General features: G+C 43.9%; 1 protein-coding gene across 4 annotated transcripts in view; it reads left to right on the forward strand.

Moving 5' to 3' along the window:
- GDPD2 (glycerophosphodiester phosphodiesterase domain containing 2) overlaps positions 1-14,127 on the forward strand; it is a 375,381-nt gene that overhangs the window by 194,247 nt on the left and 167,007 nt on the right. For all 4 annotated transcript variants that reach the window (XM_063937109.1, XM_063937108.1, XM_063937106.1 and 1 more), the window contains one exon: positions 12,763-12,856. In XM_063937109.1, the coding sequence (XP_063793179.1) occupies positions 12,763-12,856 (94 nt within the window). The remainder of the gene's footprint in view (positions 1-12,762; positions 12,857-14,127) is intronic.

Raw genomic sequence — 14,127 nt, forward strand, 5'->3', positions numbered from 1 at the left:
TGCTGCGGCGGCCGGCGGTGATTGACAGGTGAACTGGGCGGGCGCGAGCGCCCGCCCAGTTCATGACGTCAGTCCCCCGACGGATCGGGCTGTGTGTATGCACAGCACACTGCCCGATCCGTACATAGATATATCTGCAGATCAATTGATCTGCAGATATATCTAATAGTGTGTACCCACCTTAAGACTATTCCCACTGGCAGTGACAGTGCTCTTCTGGGAGCTTCAGTATGAAATACAGATTGTCGGGATCCCGGCGGTCGAAATACCGATGCCGGAATCCCGACGTCAAGCGCAGCGTATCCCCTCGGTGGCGAGCTTAGCTCGCCATACTATTCTATTCCTCCTCAGGTGGTGGCGTGGACTACCACCCAGAGTGGGAATACCGGGCAGCGGTCAGGATTTCGACTGACTGCATTTTCCCTGCTGTCGGGATTCCGACAGTGGTATTTTGACGGCTGGGATCCCGTCGTTCAGGAAATTAACTACGTCCCCTTCTGGGTACCTGTGTATTTTTGTAGGACATCAGATTCCTATGAAAATCATTATTTACAGAGGAGTGTGCTGCTGTGTATTTTCTATGTACCATTTATATTGCAGATTCAAGGGGTCAACTATCAAACCTCTGCTTTAAATATTTCACTGCGGACAGCATCACAAAGGTACCTTGTCGTGAGCGCAGTGTGATCACGGCACATGCGCAGTCTGATGATAATCGCTCAGTTGCGCGAACATCAGCATTGCGTACAAACATGAATTAGGCCCAAAGTACCAACCAATCAGCTCCTACTGTAACTGTCATTTCCCTGGCTGGGTCCACAGGATTATCCACAGGATAACATTGGGATATTGTCGAGCGACAGCGAAAATGGCACCAACACGGTCACGAGCTTTCTGGCCTCCCAGGATGCATTGGGGCCTCCATTATTTAGTCCCGCCCACTGACTCAGTCAGATCAGTTTTTTGCTTGGTGCGGCAGGAAGCCGCATGGTCACAGGGCTGCTGTGAAAGCAGCCTTAAGTTTTCATTAATTTATTTTTATAGACTTACTGTTTTGGTTTTTGAGCGACTTCTCTTAGCAGCGTCTTAAACGCATATTAGAAAGGGTCGCTCCAACAACTCCCCACCGGGTCGCAACAACGCTTACCTCCGCGGTACAGTGCTGTCTCGACGGGCGTCTGTGTCGGATGTTCTAGCAGGTCCAGCAGACGTTACCAGGCTGTGGCTGGAGCATGAGGAGACGGTGAGTCTATGGACTTCCTCTTACTAAAGGGGTCAGGACACAGCTACACTGATTTGGTGGAGACTACAAACAGTGTGTTGATGCGCCGAACATCCCGGTGTGACAGCACTACGCTCTGGGGATCATAGGCGCCAGGACTAGGTGAGGCCGCGATCCTGGGAGTTTAAGTCAACAGGGGGTTTCAGACGCTCTCCTGGCCGTCCCTCCTCCGAGTTCATGGCCAGTTCCCGCGTGTCTCTCGTTTCATGAACTGAATGACCTCACTACCGGCTCAGACGCTACCACGAGGGTACTCGGTCGCAGCTTAGACGCTGCGGTTGTGTACACTGGATATAAACCCGCCCAGACCGAGTCGCAGGCCTTTAGCGTCTGCATACACGTGGAGTCGCTCAGCGTCCGTGTCTGTTGGTGAGTGTCCGTGTCCGATATCAGTTACCAAGAGCAGCAGTGTACACCAGTAGCGTCTGAATCCACTCAGCGTCTTACGAGCGTCTTTGCTTGGATATGGAAGTGTGGTGAGTCTCCCTGTATCCCGCTCTCTGAAGGTCCCTGTATCCCGCTCTCTGGAGGCAGGGTATACAGTACTAAAAATTCCTTTCTACTCCTTAGTATGCATTGTTAATTTTTAGTACCTATTGCATATGAGACCTGTATATTACTGTGTTTTCTGCATGTTATGTTGAAAAAAGAACCAGTTAAACAGAAGTACAATTTTCCTACTTATGATTAAGTTATTATGGAGGTTGTATTCTCATATGACAATGTCTAATGCTTGTACATGTGACTGACTGCTAGTATGCGTGCTGACTTTTCTGTGTAATGTCAGTCCTGTTCTGACCCTCAAATCAGGTGAACTGTGGTCAGATTGATTTCACCTCTATATACTGATTATAGGGTGTTTTTCAGTCACAAAATTGTGTAGTCAATATCAGATAAAATGTCTGTGAGCGGCAAAAGTGATGAGGAGAATTTGTCAAGCACTCCCATAGCCCTAAAATGCTTATCTTGTAAGTCAGGGGTAATTGATATGAATCAATTGGTCACTTATGAGGGTTTGTGTGCAAACTGTTTCACTTTTCAGCGAAGTAAAAAACAGGAGTTAGTTCAGCCTCCAGTAGAGCCACCATGGAATATGTTCGCAAAGACTCTGTCTTCAATAGCGGACAGGTTAGCTCCGGTAGCACCATCTCAAAAGTTAGGTTACACTATGAACCCATACATGCAGCTCCCTTCCTATGGTTTGGTTCCAGTAGCTTCTACAAGCAACCAAGGGGCAGGTAAGACTAAGACAGATACGTCTGTATGGCAGACTACACAAGATGATACATCGGATGATGATGCGGAAACAATAGTCAACTCCGTATGATGATCAATCGCAGAGCTTTAGTTCAGAAGATGTAGCTGAACTCATTAATGCAGTGAAGGCTGTGCTTTCTCTGGAAGAACCAGCCAAGACAGCGTTAAAAGCAAAAGCTCCTGTATTCAAACGAACAAAGTCAGTGAAGGCTGAATTTCCAGCGTCAGATGAGTTGACGGAAATGATGGATGAGTCTTGGGCAGCGCCCAGTAAAAAGTATAAGATTCCTAAGAGATGGGATTCTTATTATCCATTTCCTGCTGGAGATTGTTCGAAGAGAGAAGTTCCTCCAAAAGTAGATGCACATGTTCTGCGACTCGTGCATAAATCTGCTTTACCACTGTCATCTACCTCTTTGAATGATGTCACAGATAGAAGGGTAGAGAGCCTATTGAAAAATATTTTTTCTCTTGTAGGTGCAGTGGTAAGACCTGCTATGGCTTCGGCCTGGATAGCAAAGGCAATGGGCGAATGGATAGAGGAACTAGAGAATGACATCCCCTCTCCTACTAGGGAGCAAGAGGATCGTCTTTGCCGTTTAAGACAATCTGCCCAGTATTTAGAAGAAGCAGCTATTGATGTAGGCACTGTTGCTTCTAAAGCTTCAGCCCTGGCAGTAGTCGCTCGCAGAGCAGTTTGGCTACGGACCTGGAAGGCAGATGCGGAGTCCAAGAAAGAATTGGAAGCATTGCCTTTCGTGGGTAATATATTATTTGGAAAACCTTTATCGGATATCCTAGAGTCAGAGGTTGAATCGAAAAAGGTCAGATTTCCGGCTACCTATAACCCTAAGTCCAAGGGTTTAAAATTTCGCTCATTTCGCTGGCAAAGCAAAGCGAAAGCTAAAGAGGAGCCTAAACAACCCCAGTTTAAATCCAGGGGTAGGAAGCAGTGGGCTAGCAAAAAGCCAGCTTCCAAACCTGAACAGAAACCCTCAGCCTGAAGAGACGGGCCTCCGCCTGGAGGATTCCAGGGTTGGGGGCCGACTCCTGCAATTTGCACACATATGGCAACAGTCAACATCAGATGCCTGGGTGCAGAAGGTAGTATCTCAGGGGTATGGGTTCCCATTCAGGAGGCAGCCTCCTCAAAGATTTTTTTGCACCAGCCCGTCTCGTATAGAGTCGAAGGCCAATGCCCTGCAAGAAGCAGTCCAAAAATTACTGCAGTCAGGTGTGATTGTCCCAGTACCTCCATCACAAAAGGGACAGGGGTATTACTCCAATCTGTTTCTAATCCAGAAACCAAATGGGTCATATCGACCAATTCTAAATCTAAAGATGTTGAACAACTACATATGGATCCCGAAGTTCCACATGGAGACGTTATGCTCCATAATGTTGGCTATGGAACCGGGAGACTATATGGTATCTCTGGATGTACGGGATGCTTACCTGCATGTGCCTATAGCACTATCACATCAGTGTTACCTCAAGTTTGCCATCCTCAAGGAACACTTCCAGTTCCAAGCTCTGCCCTTCGGGCTAGCTACAGCACCCAGGGTGTTTACCAAGATCATGGTGGTTATGGCAGCTTGTCTGCGCAAGCAAGGGATAAGAATATTCCCATACCTAGACGACCTATTAATCTTAGCACAGTCGCAAGATTTACTGTTGAGCCATCTCCAACAGACGATAGTTTGTTTACAGAGACACGGGTGGCTCATAAATTGGGAGAAGTCGTCCCTGAATCAGTCACAGCGGATGGTTCATTTGGGAGCCATATTGGATTCAGACCTACAGAGAGTTCTCTTACCAGAGAAAAAAATAGTCAAGGTGCAGGTCATGGCTCAGGAAGCGTTGCAAGCCCAGACAATGTCAGTCCATGCAGCAATGCGACTGTTGGGTCTGATGGTATCAACGTTCGACATGGTGGAATATGCGCAATTCCACTCCAGACCGTTGCAGCATCTCATTTTGACCAAATGGAACGGAAATCGTCAAACGATAAAGAAACAGATGATAAAGATTCCAGTAAATGTAAAAAGGTCTCTAGCGTGGTGGCTACAGACAGACCATTTAAACAAGGGGAGACCCTTTTGGATAAAAGCGTGGCAAGTCCTGACGACAGATGCCAGCCTGCAAGGCTGGGGGGCGGTACTCGGAAGCCTATGGTTCCAGGGAAAATGGACCGCAAGGGAAAGTCGCCTGCCGATAAATCTGTTAGAATTAAGAGCCATTTACTTGGCCCTAGTTCAGGCAAAGGACAATCTACAAGGAAGACCAGTCCAGATCCGCTCAGACAATGCGACGGCAGTAGCATACCTCAATCATCAAGGAGGAACTCACAGCAAGAGTCTGATGGAGGAAGTAACCCCCATTCTAAAGTGGGCAGAACTCCATCTCCCAGCATTGTCAGCAGTATTTGTCCCGGGTGTACTAAATTGGGAAGCAGATTTTCTCAGTCGGCACACCATTCAGGAAACCGAATGGGCGCTACACCCAGAAGTGTTTCAGACACTGGTGAACAGATGGGGTCTACCAGAGATAGACCTTATGGCGTCTCGTCTAAACAACAAAGTTCCGAGGTACGGATGATCAAGAACAAGGGATCCAGGAGCGGTCCTGGTAGACGCACTGTCAGTAGAATGGAGGTTTCAGCTGGCATATCTGTTCCATCCAATATCTCTGTTACCCAGAGTAGTGAGAAAGATAAAACAGGCAAAAGGAGCAATCATTCTAATAGCTCCAGCTTGGCCAAGAAGGCATTGGTACACAGATCTGTTGAGAATGTCCGTGGAAGCATCGATACTGCTCCCTCAACGTCCAGATCTGTTAATGCAGGGTCCTTGTTGTCACAGACATCTGGATCGCCTGTCTTTGACGGCGTGGCTGTTGAAACCTCTATCTTAGAGGCTAAAGGATTTTCAAAGCAAGTAATCCAAACCATGCTTAGAGCAAGAAAGCCTTTTTCGGACCGTGTGTATCATAGAATATGGCAAGCCTATATTCATTGGTGTTCTGGAAAAAATTACAATCCGAGATCCTTTAAAGTAGCTAGAATTTTGGATTTCCTGCAGGCAGGATTGGATAAAGGGTTGAAGGTTGCTTCCTTGAGGGTGCAAGTCTCAGCATTGACTATATGGTTTCAGCAGAAGATTGCTGACCTACAGGATGTACGTACGTTTTTCCAAGGAGTAGTACATATTCATCCTCCATTTGTTCCTCCTGCAGCTCCCTGGGATTTGAATTTAGTTCTTAAATTTCTCCAGGGTCCTTTGTTTGAACCATTTGAGAGAGCGGATCTTAAGTGGTTAACGGTTAAAGTTCTTTTTTTACTGGCAATGGCGTCAGCCAGAAGAGTGTCAGATTTGGGAGCATTATCATGTAAGTCTCCTTTCCTAAGTTTTTTTCCAGACAGAGCAGTTCTCAGAACGAGATCTAGCTATCTTCCAAAGGTGGTATCAAAATTTCACCTGAATTAAGAGATTGTAGTCCCCGCTTTTCAGGTATCGGGACTATCTGCGGGAGAAGCGTCGCTGGACGTGGTCCGGGCTTTAAAAATCTACATAGATTGTACTAGTGCCATCAGGAAAACAGATTCCCTCTTCATCCTCTACGGATTCCATAGAAGAGGATGGCCTGCTAGTAAACAGACGCTGGCGAGATGGCTCCGAATGGTAATATCAGAAGCTTATTCTCATGCAGATCTCCCTATTCCGGCTAATGTCTCTGCACACTCTACACGTAAGGTAGGTCCTTCTTGGGCAGCACAACAGGGTGCATCAGCAGAACAGATATGTAGGGCAGCCACATGGTCTTCCATAAACACATTCATCAGACATTATGCCTTGGATACTTTTGCCTCTCATGACGCAGACTTCGGGCGAAAGGTCCTCCTGTGCAATCAGGAGCGTCCCCACCACTAAAATAGCTTTGGGAATCCCAATGTTATCCTGTGTATAATCCTGTGGACCCAGCCAGAGAAATGAACGTTATGGTAAGAACTTACCGTTGATAACGTGATTTCTCTTATGTCCACAGGGATCCCACCCTGACGCATCTGATTTGAGGATCTAGAAAATCACTGAACCTCTTCCTTCTTGTATGGAAGGGTGTGCATGTGTGTTCTTATCGCCTGTACAGGTCTCTACCTAATGTTCCTGCCTAAAATCGCTGTGGAAAGAACTGATCTGACTGAGTCAGTGGGCGGGACTATATAATGGAGGCCCCAATGCATCCTGGGAGGCCAGAAAGCTCGTGACCGTGTTGGTGCCATTTTCGCTGTCGCTCGACAATATCCCAATGTTATCCTGTGGATACCTGTGGACATAAGAGAAATCACGTTATCAACGGTAAGTTCTTACCATAACGTTCATTTTTCAATAAACAGCCTGTAAAATGACAGGAGTTGATTGGTTGGTATCTCTCTCCACCTTATCACTCTTCATCTTCATAAATCTCCCCCCTTAATGTTTAAGAATTAGGTGATATGACTGTGATGGTGCACCATCTTCAATTTCCTATTCACATATTTTTGTATAGTGTCATATTGGCGACATAGTCAGTGAAATATTGCTTTTGTTCTCTTGAGCTTTCCTCCCTTATAGTTTAACCATTTAAATTGTTTGCGACCACACCAGGCAGTCTATTATCTGATCTGGTTGCAAACGATGCGACCAGTCTGATACACAGTGTAGGTGGCTGCAGGAAGAGAATCTCTTATGTACCTTCCGGTCCCTCTGCTTCCCTGCATCCTCCCCCAATGTCTGTTGTGCTGCCGATCACTGCTGACGGGCAAATGTAAATTAATCCCCGCAGCTCCCCCCCACACACACACACATTGTGTACCTGTTGGCTGCTCAGATGATCCCGTGTTCTGATGTTTGGGGGGAAAAACTATTTTTTACGAATATTTTAAAAACAGTGGGGTTTTTTTTTTTTGTTTTTTTTTTTACTATTACCGGTATATCGTTTTGGATTAGATTAAATTACGTGTTTTTCCCCTAATTCACTCATAACAAAATGACCATTTCTGAGTATTTTTTAGAAAAAATTGCCAGTTTTTCTGCCTATGTTAATATTAACACTTTTGTTCTAGGCTCCAATTTATGTTCTATGACACATACTTCTTGCTTTAGCATAGTACATAGAAGCATCTGTTGACCATTAAAATACAAATTCTGCTCTCTCTATTCTACTTGCAGACCTTTTCCCAAATACTGGAAGGCTGTTCAACTCCTTGCAGATAACTAAAACACTGGTGCGCTCATACATGTTTCTATAACGGAGGCCTTTCACATTTTCCGATGACGCTCATATGCCCTTCTAACTTGGTGGGGTCTTGAAAGCTCTCTTGTAGACATGCACTGTATTTGTGAACCTATATGTGTGCGTTTCTCTGTTTGGCTTGTATCAACCATCCCTCAGGGCCTGTATGCAAATTCCTTGATCTTTGTCAGTATAACTCACACACTTTATGCTATCTGCCTAACTTACTGGTTCCACTGGTTGCATTAATCCTGCATTTGTGAATCATGTCAGACCAATTTACTCTGCTGACCTTGCTCGGTTACATACTTTACTACATCGCCTGGGTACCTCTGTCGAAACAACAGACAGATGCTACTCAAGCCCTTAGCAAACATGGAAACTCAGGAACTTATAAATGAAGGAAAAAGAGAAAATGCGAGTGTACACTCTATATACTAAACACTGCTAGTCAGAATAATTATAGTAAACTCTACAATCTAACATAGATCAAAATTGAGGTGCTTCGCATAATTTTGGCCACAAACCTGTGACCAGGTTACCTTATCTAGTGGGTCCCTACTTTCCTAATATTCATGTTCAGAGCATGGGACCCTCCAGGCCAACCTCCCCAAAGCATCAAACTAGTAAGTGTTAAAAGTGTTACTTTAGTAAGAAGCAGCAGCTTTGTGTTGAGAATGCTACAAGGGTGATAGGTAATATTTAGGGTGTTTAAAAGTGTTACATTGGTAATAATATATGTGCAAAATTATGTGTAACAATATGATGCCCCAAGGCAGCCTGGCCACACCAACCCAGGGGGCCCTACACCCCGAACTCACACCTTGGGGCCATTGGCCTGTGTTGGCCAGGGAGGTCCTATGCTCTAGACTTAAATCTTAGGAATGTGGGGACACACCAGATGCGGTCACCTGGTCATGGTTGGTGGGCCCATAATTTTGGCCGAAATTATGCTAAGCACCACAATATTGCTCTGTTACATGGCAGAGTTTTACTGCAATTATTCTGATTAGCAATGTTTAGTATATGCACATCGGCAGTTTCTATCTCTTTCTGTGTGAAACTATAAGTCTCAGCATTGTAGCACCTCTCATTAAGTTTAGAATTAGGGTGTGCAGTCAAGTTCTTTCATAATCAGAAGCCACAACCAACTCATGTTACAGTTTGCGCACATCTCACCTGTGAACAACGCTTATCCAACTCTCAGAGAGCATGACTAAAGTATCAACGTAGTCATTAAGATGTAATGGCCACTGCTCTACTTTTAAAACAGTTGTTGTTGTTGTTGTTTTATTGGGCATTTGCAGTGCTTTTTTTCTATATAAAAAGATAGTGGTACTATGGAAAATAGGTACTAGTACTCGCCTAAACTACTGGTGGTCAAGATAAGTGTGACGCGATGGCCTAAAGTGTAGTCTGATTATACAAGTCCATGGTGAGAGTTAAACTCCAGTGATGATGGTAGAAATAGTTTCTGTTTTCAGGAAAGAAAGTTGCTGGTACTCCGTATGTTTGATTTCTGTTATGCAAAAAGCAATGGACCTTTTGTAACACTGCATTTCTTGATTCAAGTCTTTGTAGTCTGTACACTCTGTGTCTTTAATTTGTATTGATTTCTCAGAATGAACCAGGCTATTCGTGAGGTTCACCTGTAGAGGCAGCACTTCCTTAGAGCTGGACGTGCTCACTGTTACTCAGCTGCTCTCAGATCTTCTGCATGCAGTAATAGAAGCTTGTTCTTGTTGAAAGAGGAGTGCACTGCTGTGCAAAATCCAGTCTTCCTGTTCTTCAGGGAGGCTTCATGCCCTATCCCAAGATGGCCACCATGATCTCTGCTCTGCATCTGCGGGAGCCATCTTGAGACTATGTAGAGTGACATTGTGGAAGACAGAAGTCTGCTTAGCTCCTATGAGGGACCTGCTTAATACCTGTGAGATGTACAACCGGTTATGAAAATGGCAATTTACTATATTTCACCTACTTATGTATGTTCTATAGGCTTCACCAGGTTTCTGGGGATAATGGTAAACTATTAAGATGAAGTTTGCTGCTGCAACAGTACAATTTTACAATCTAACACCGACAGGGCACAGCACTCGGAAATTGTGATGGTCTGTCCAGGCAGGGTGACAACTGCTCTCCGATCACGACACAGTACACTGAGGCATGAGGAGCCACTGCTTCTGTTCCATTCTTGAATGGGGAGGTGTGATGTACTGTACAACCGGTTATGAAAATGCCATTTTTCTATGTATGACCTATTTATGCATATTCTATAGGAAAAAAATATTTTCAAACTTTGTGACAAATGGCCAGCCTGTAATTAACTGGCCAGTGTTTACTCTGAACCACTAGGCATGGATCTGTATGTAAAGAGTTCTGTTTACTGTATAGATCAGGGGTCATGCGTACAGGCCAAAGACATGAAGTCAGAGAAGGTGTCTAATCCTTTTGAAGTAAGGTAAGAGAAATTTCTTGCATCTGGTCAGGCGAATCTCTTTCCTTACAAAAGCCATAAAGTTACCCAGCATATTGACAAATCACAGGTCCTTTAGGTTTCAAACAGAAGTAGATAATTTAGTAACCCTACATACTTGACAATGTAACCCTGCATTACAAGATCACAAACAATTAATTCTGGTATTGGAAGGATTAAATCCTAAAGGAATTGAGTGTGACAAGGAGCAGTTTATTTGAATTAATAAAAGAATGTGTGGTTTTAGCTGAATTAGTGTTCACTACCTGGAAAGGAGTCCTAAGACTAAGGTGTGCACCAATTTTCTGTGACCTTTCCCACAGCAAGAGTCTGGGCCTCATACGTTAGCAACCTGGAACCTTGTTTCTGTTTTTACCCTTTTTGTTGTTTTCTTGGAAATTGTCTATAATCTGGGTGTATTGTTTTTTTTTTTTTTAACAATCATAATAATCTTTGTAACTGTAACATCTGAAGTTATTCTTGAAATTAAAACTTATTTTCTCATTCTGATATTCTGTGTTCTTAACCTATAGCCTTATGAGGCACATGTGCTTCTGATTTTTAAAGCGTATATACTGTGAGTGTAAAGGCCACTGTGGGAGGAACCCCCAAGCCTTTGGTGGTGGCAAACATATTTTATTATTAGATTAATAGGCATAACACCAAGGAGTACTGAGAGCGGGTGCAACTATGATAACCTGCTATATATCCAGCATCCATGCACAGCTACCCGTTTATACACTCACTGGCTGGTGAGCTGTATAAAAGTTTACACAAAGGGAGTTTGCATCCTGCTTATGCCTATGCTGGAAAATGGCAGCCAGTATGCCTCTTGTGGTGAGCTGGAGAAATGCCTGGAGTCAGCAAGGGAATATCTAATATACCAGACAAGATAAGTCTTAGGGGTCTGTTTACTAAGCCTTGTATGGAGATAAAGTGAACGGAGATAAAGTACCAGCCAACCAGCACCTACCTGTCCTTTTTCAAACTCAACCTCTAACATGGCCATAAGGAGCTGATTGGCTGGTACTGGTACAAATGCTTAGTAACTAAACCCCTGAGCCACAGTTCAGGAGTGATAGAGGGTGTTAATTACACCTAAAAATAAAAAGCGCATAAACATTATGCAACATTTCAGTCAGCAGCATATGTGCACACTTAACACTAGGTACACGTTGCAGACACTGACAGCCTCCATGCAACTATATAATTATTTCCTTTTCATGTGGACAAGTGCAGTTGTTATTAAGCATCACTTAAACTTCTAAAACCTCTAATACAGCTGAAACAACCCTCTGTTTTGCATCCGCTTAAACAAGCTGTCAAATGCATATATATGATTATAGCACCAATTGATGTCAGCGGTGCATTCACAAACAGCCAATCACAAGCATTTTCAAGCAACATCTGCTTTATGCACCTAAATGTGACCATACACAAATGATACGGCTTTCCCCGGCATGGTACCATCTCTTTCAGGGTTTGCATCTGATCTTGTTTACATGAACACACACTCTTGTTAGCCTCTGACTAAATTTTGTGCACTTGACTAGGAACCAGATACCATCGAAGGAATATCTTATCTTAGAGTTTTTAACAGATACACGTAGGAACTGACAATATCAGCTCTAGTAGAGCTTCAGGTCTCAGATTCAAGGATCTCCCACATGTCCTCTGCCAAGCCACTTTGTGGGGATCTTAATCAGGGGTAAAAGCTACAAACAAGTGAGATGGTGGATGCAGTACAGTAGTCCTTTTGAGGGAGATCTAAACCAGCAGAAAGACTTCAGGGAAGTATGTTGAGGTCAAGCTTGACGCCCATGTATGGCACTTTATCGGTTATGATAATGAAAGAACACTGCTTAGAAATATTATTTCTGGCACATACCTCACAAGAAGAAATATTTTCTTTGCCACTTGAAGCAGAAAGGCCATAGTCTTGCTGATTCTCTGACAGGTTATGGTCATATTGTTCAGTCTACTGTACGGAGATTTTCCTGAAAAGTTAGGAATTGATCTCTGTAAAAGTTGAAAGATCCAGAGAGATCCATACAGTAGTAGAGGCTTTATTCTTCAATTTGAAGTGGTTTTATTGTTGCCAACTTCCCCACATTCCAGATAATCCAATGGCTGGTAAGTGGCCATGCACCTTGGCAGACAATTAGGTATATTTGAACAGAAAGGGAAGTGGAGCGTTATTTTCAGGTGGTACATGAGTTTTAATATCTCTTTTTTTATTTTTGCAATAGAACGTAGAAATCAGTCAGTCGGGGCTACAGTGTGTATGTGTGTATATATAGCAGTTGTGTTGTCACCAACTTGTTTGTTAACCAGATGTTCTTTTTCTCATGCTGCAGCCTCTTACTGAAGGATGTAAGTCTTGATGTATATACTTATTTATTCCAAACTCCATAAGCTTTTTATTATTCACAGAGCCAAACTGTCTTAATGACTCTCTTGTTTTATCTCATTGTAGGCAACTAGTCCCTTTCTGCACATTGGTGCCGTGATTGGGGTGTCTGCATTGGCATGGGTCCTTGCTGGCTATTTCTGGGAAACTAAGAACAAAGGTAAGCCATTCCTTGGGTACAGTAGGGTGCATCTGAATGTCAAAATAATGATGTAGAATTGTAAACACCATGTACACTTACTATGAACTGTATTATATGTACAATTAAACTATTATTTGAATTATATTTATTGAATATATATTTATTTACAGTTTCTGATATAGCGCAGCATATTCCATTGCACTTTACAATTGGAAACAACAGTGATTAGACAGACATAGAGGTAGGAAGGCCCTGCTGCAAGCTTACAATCTGTAGGGAAATAGGAGGTTACACAAGGATAGGCACTACCTAAAGCATAGTGGTCCCATCAGATTTCAAAGAGAGTCCTGCAATTGTGAATAAGAGCAAGTATTCCATGCAAATGAGAGACTCAGATCTTGCGCAGAGTAGTCGAGTTGGAAGATATTTTGAGATAAGTGATCAGATATATGTTGGTGTAGTTTGGTTAATAGCTTTATATGTGAGTAGAAGTGTTTTATATTGAATACGGTAGATTATGGGCAACCAATGGAGGGACTGACAGAGAGCAGATGATGAACGTCTTGCTAGGAAGATCTGCCTTGGAGCTGCCTTCAAAATGGAGAATGCAGAACCGCCTGACCAAACTGAAGGTCCTCAGAGGCCAAAGTATCAAACTTGTAAAACTTAGCAAACGTGTTCGAACCTGACCAAGTAGCTGCTGCCGAGACACCCCGGGCAGCCGTCCAAGAAGAACCCACCGACCGGGTAGAGTGGGCATGTACAGATTTTGGAACTGGCAATCCAGCCGTGGAATAAGCATGCTGGATCGTGAGCCTGATCCAGCGTGCAATTGACTGCTTTGAAGCAGGACACCCAATTTTATTGGGATCATAAAGAACGAACAGCAAGTCCGATCTTTATGTACACCTTCAAAGCTCACACAACATCCAAAGACTTTGAAGTAGCCGAGGTGTCCGTAACAACCCGAACCACAATAGTTTGGTTGATGTGAAATGCGGACACAACCTTAGGAAGAAATTGCTGACGAGTCCTGAGTTCAGCTCTGTCCTCATGGAAAATTAAGTAGGGGCTCTTGTAAGACAATGCCCCCAGCTCCGACACACGTCTTGCTGAAGCCACGTCCAGCAGTGTGACGTTCTTCCATGTAAGGTACTTTACATCCACTTCCTGTAATGGTTCAAACCAGTCCGATTGTAGGAAGTACAGAACCAAATTGAGATCCCAAGGTGCCGTGGGAGGCACAAAGGGAGGTTGGATGTGCAAAACACCCTTCAAGAACATCTAGA

The sequence above is a fragment of the Pseudophryne corroboree genome, chromosome 8 (genome assembly GCF_028390025.1).
Source record: "Pseudophryne corroboree isolate aPseCor3 chromosome 8, aPseCor3.hap2, whole genome shotgun sequence".
Taxonomy (NCBI): Eukaryota; Metazoa; Chordata; class Amphibia; order Anura; family Myobatrachidae; genus Pseudophryne; species Pseudophryne corroboree.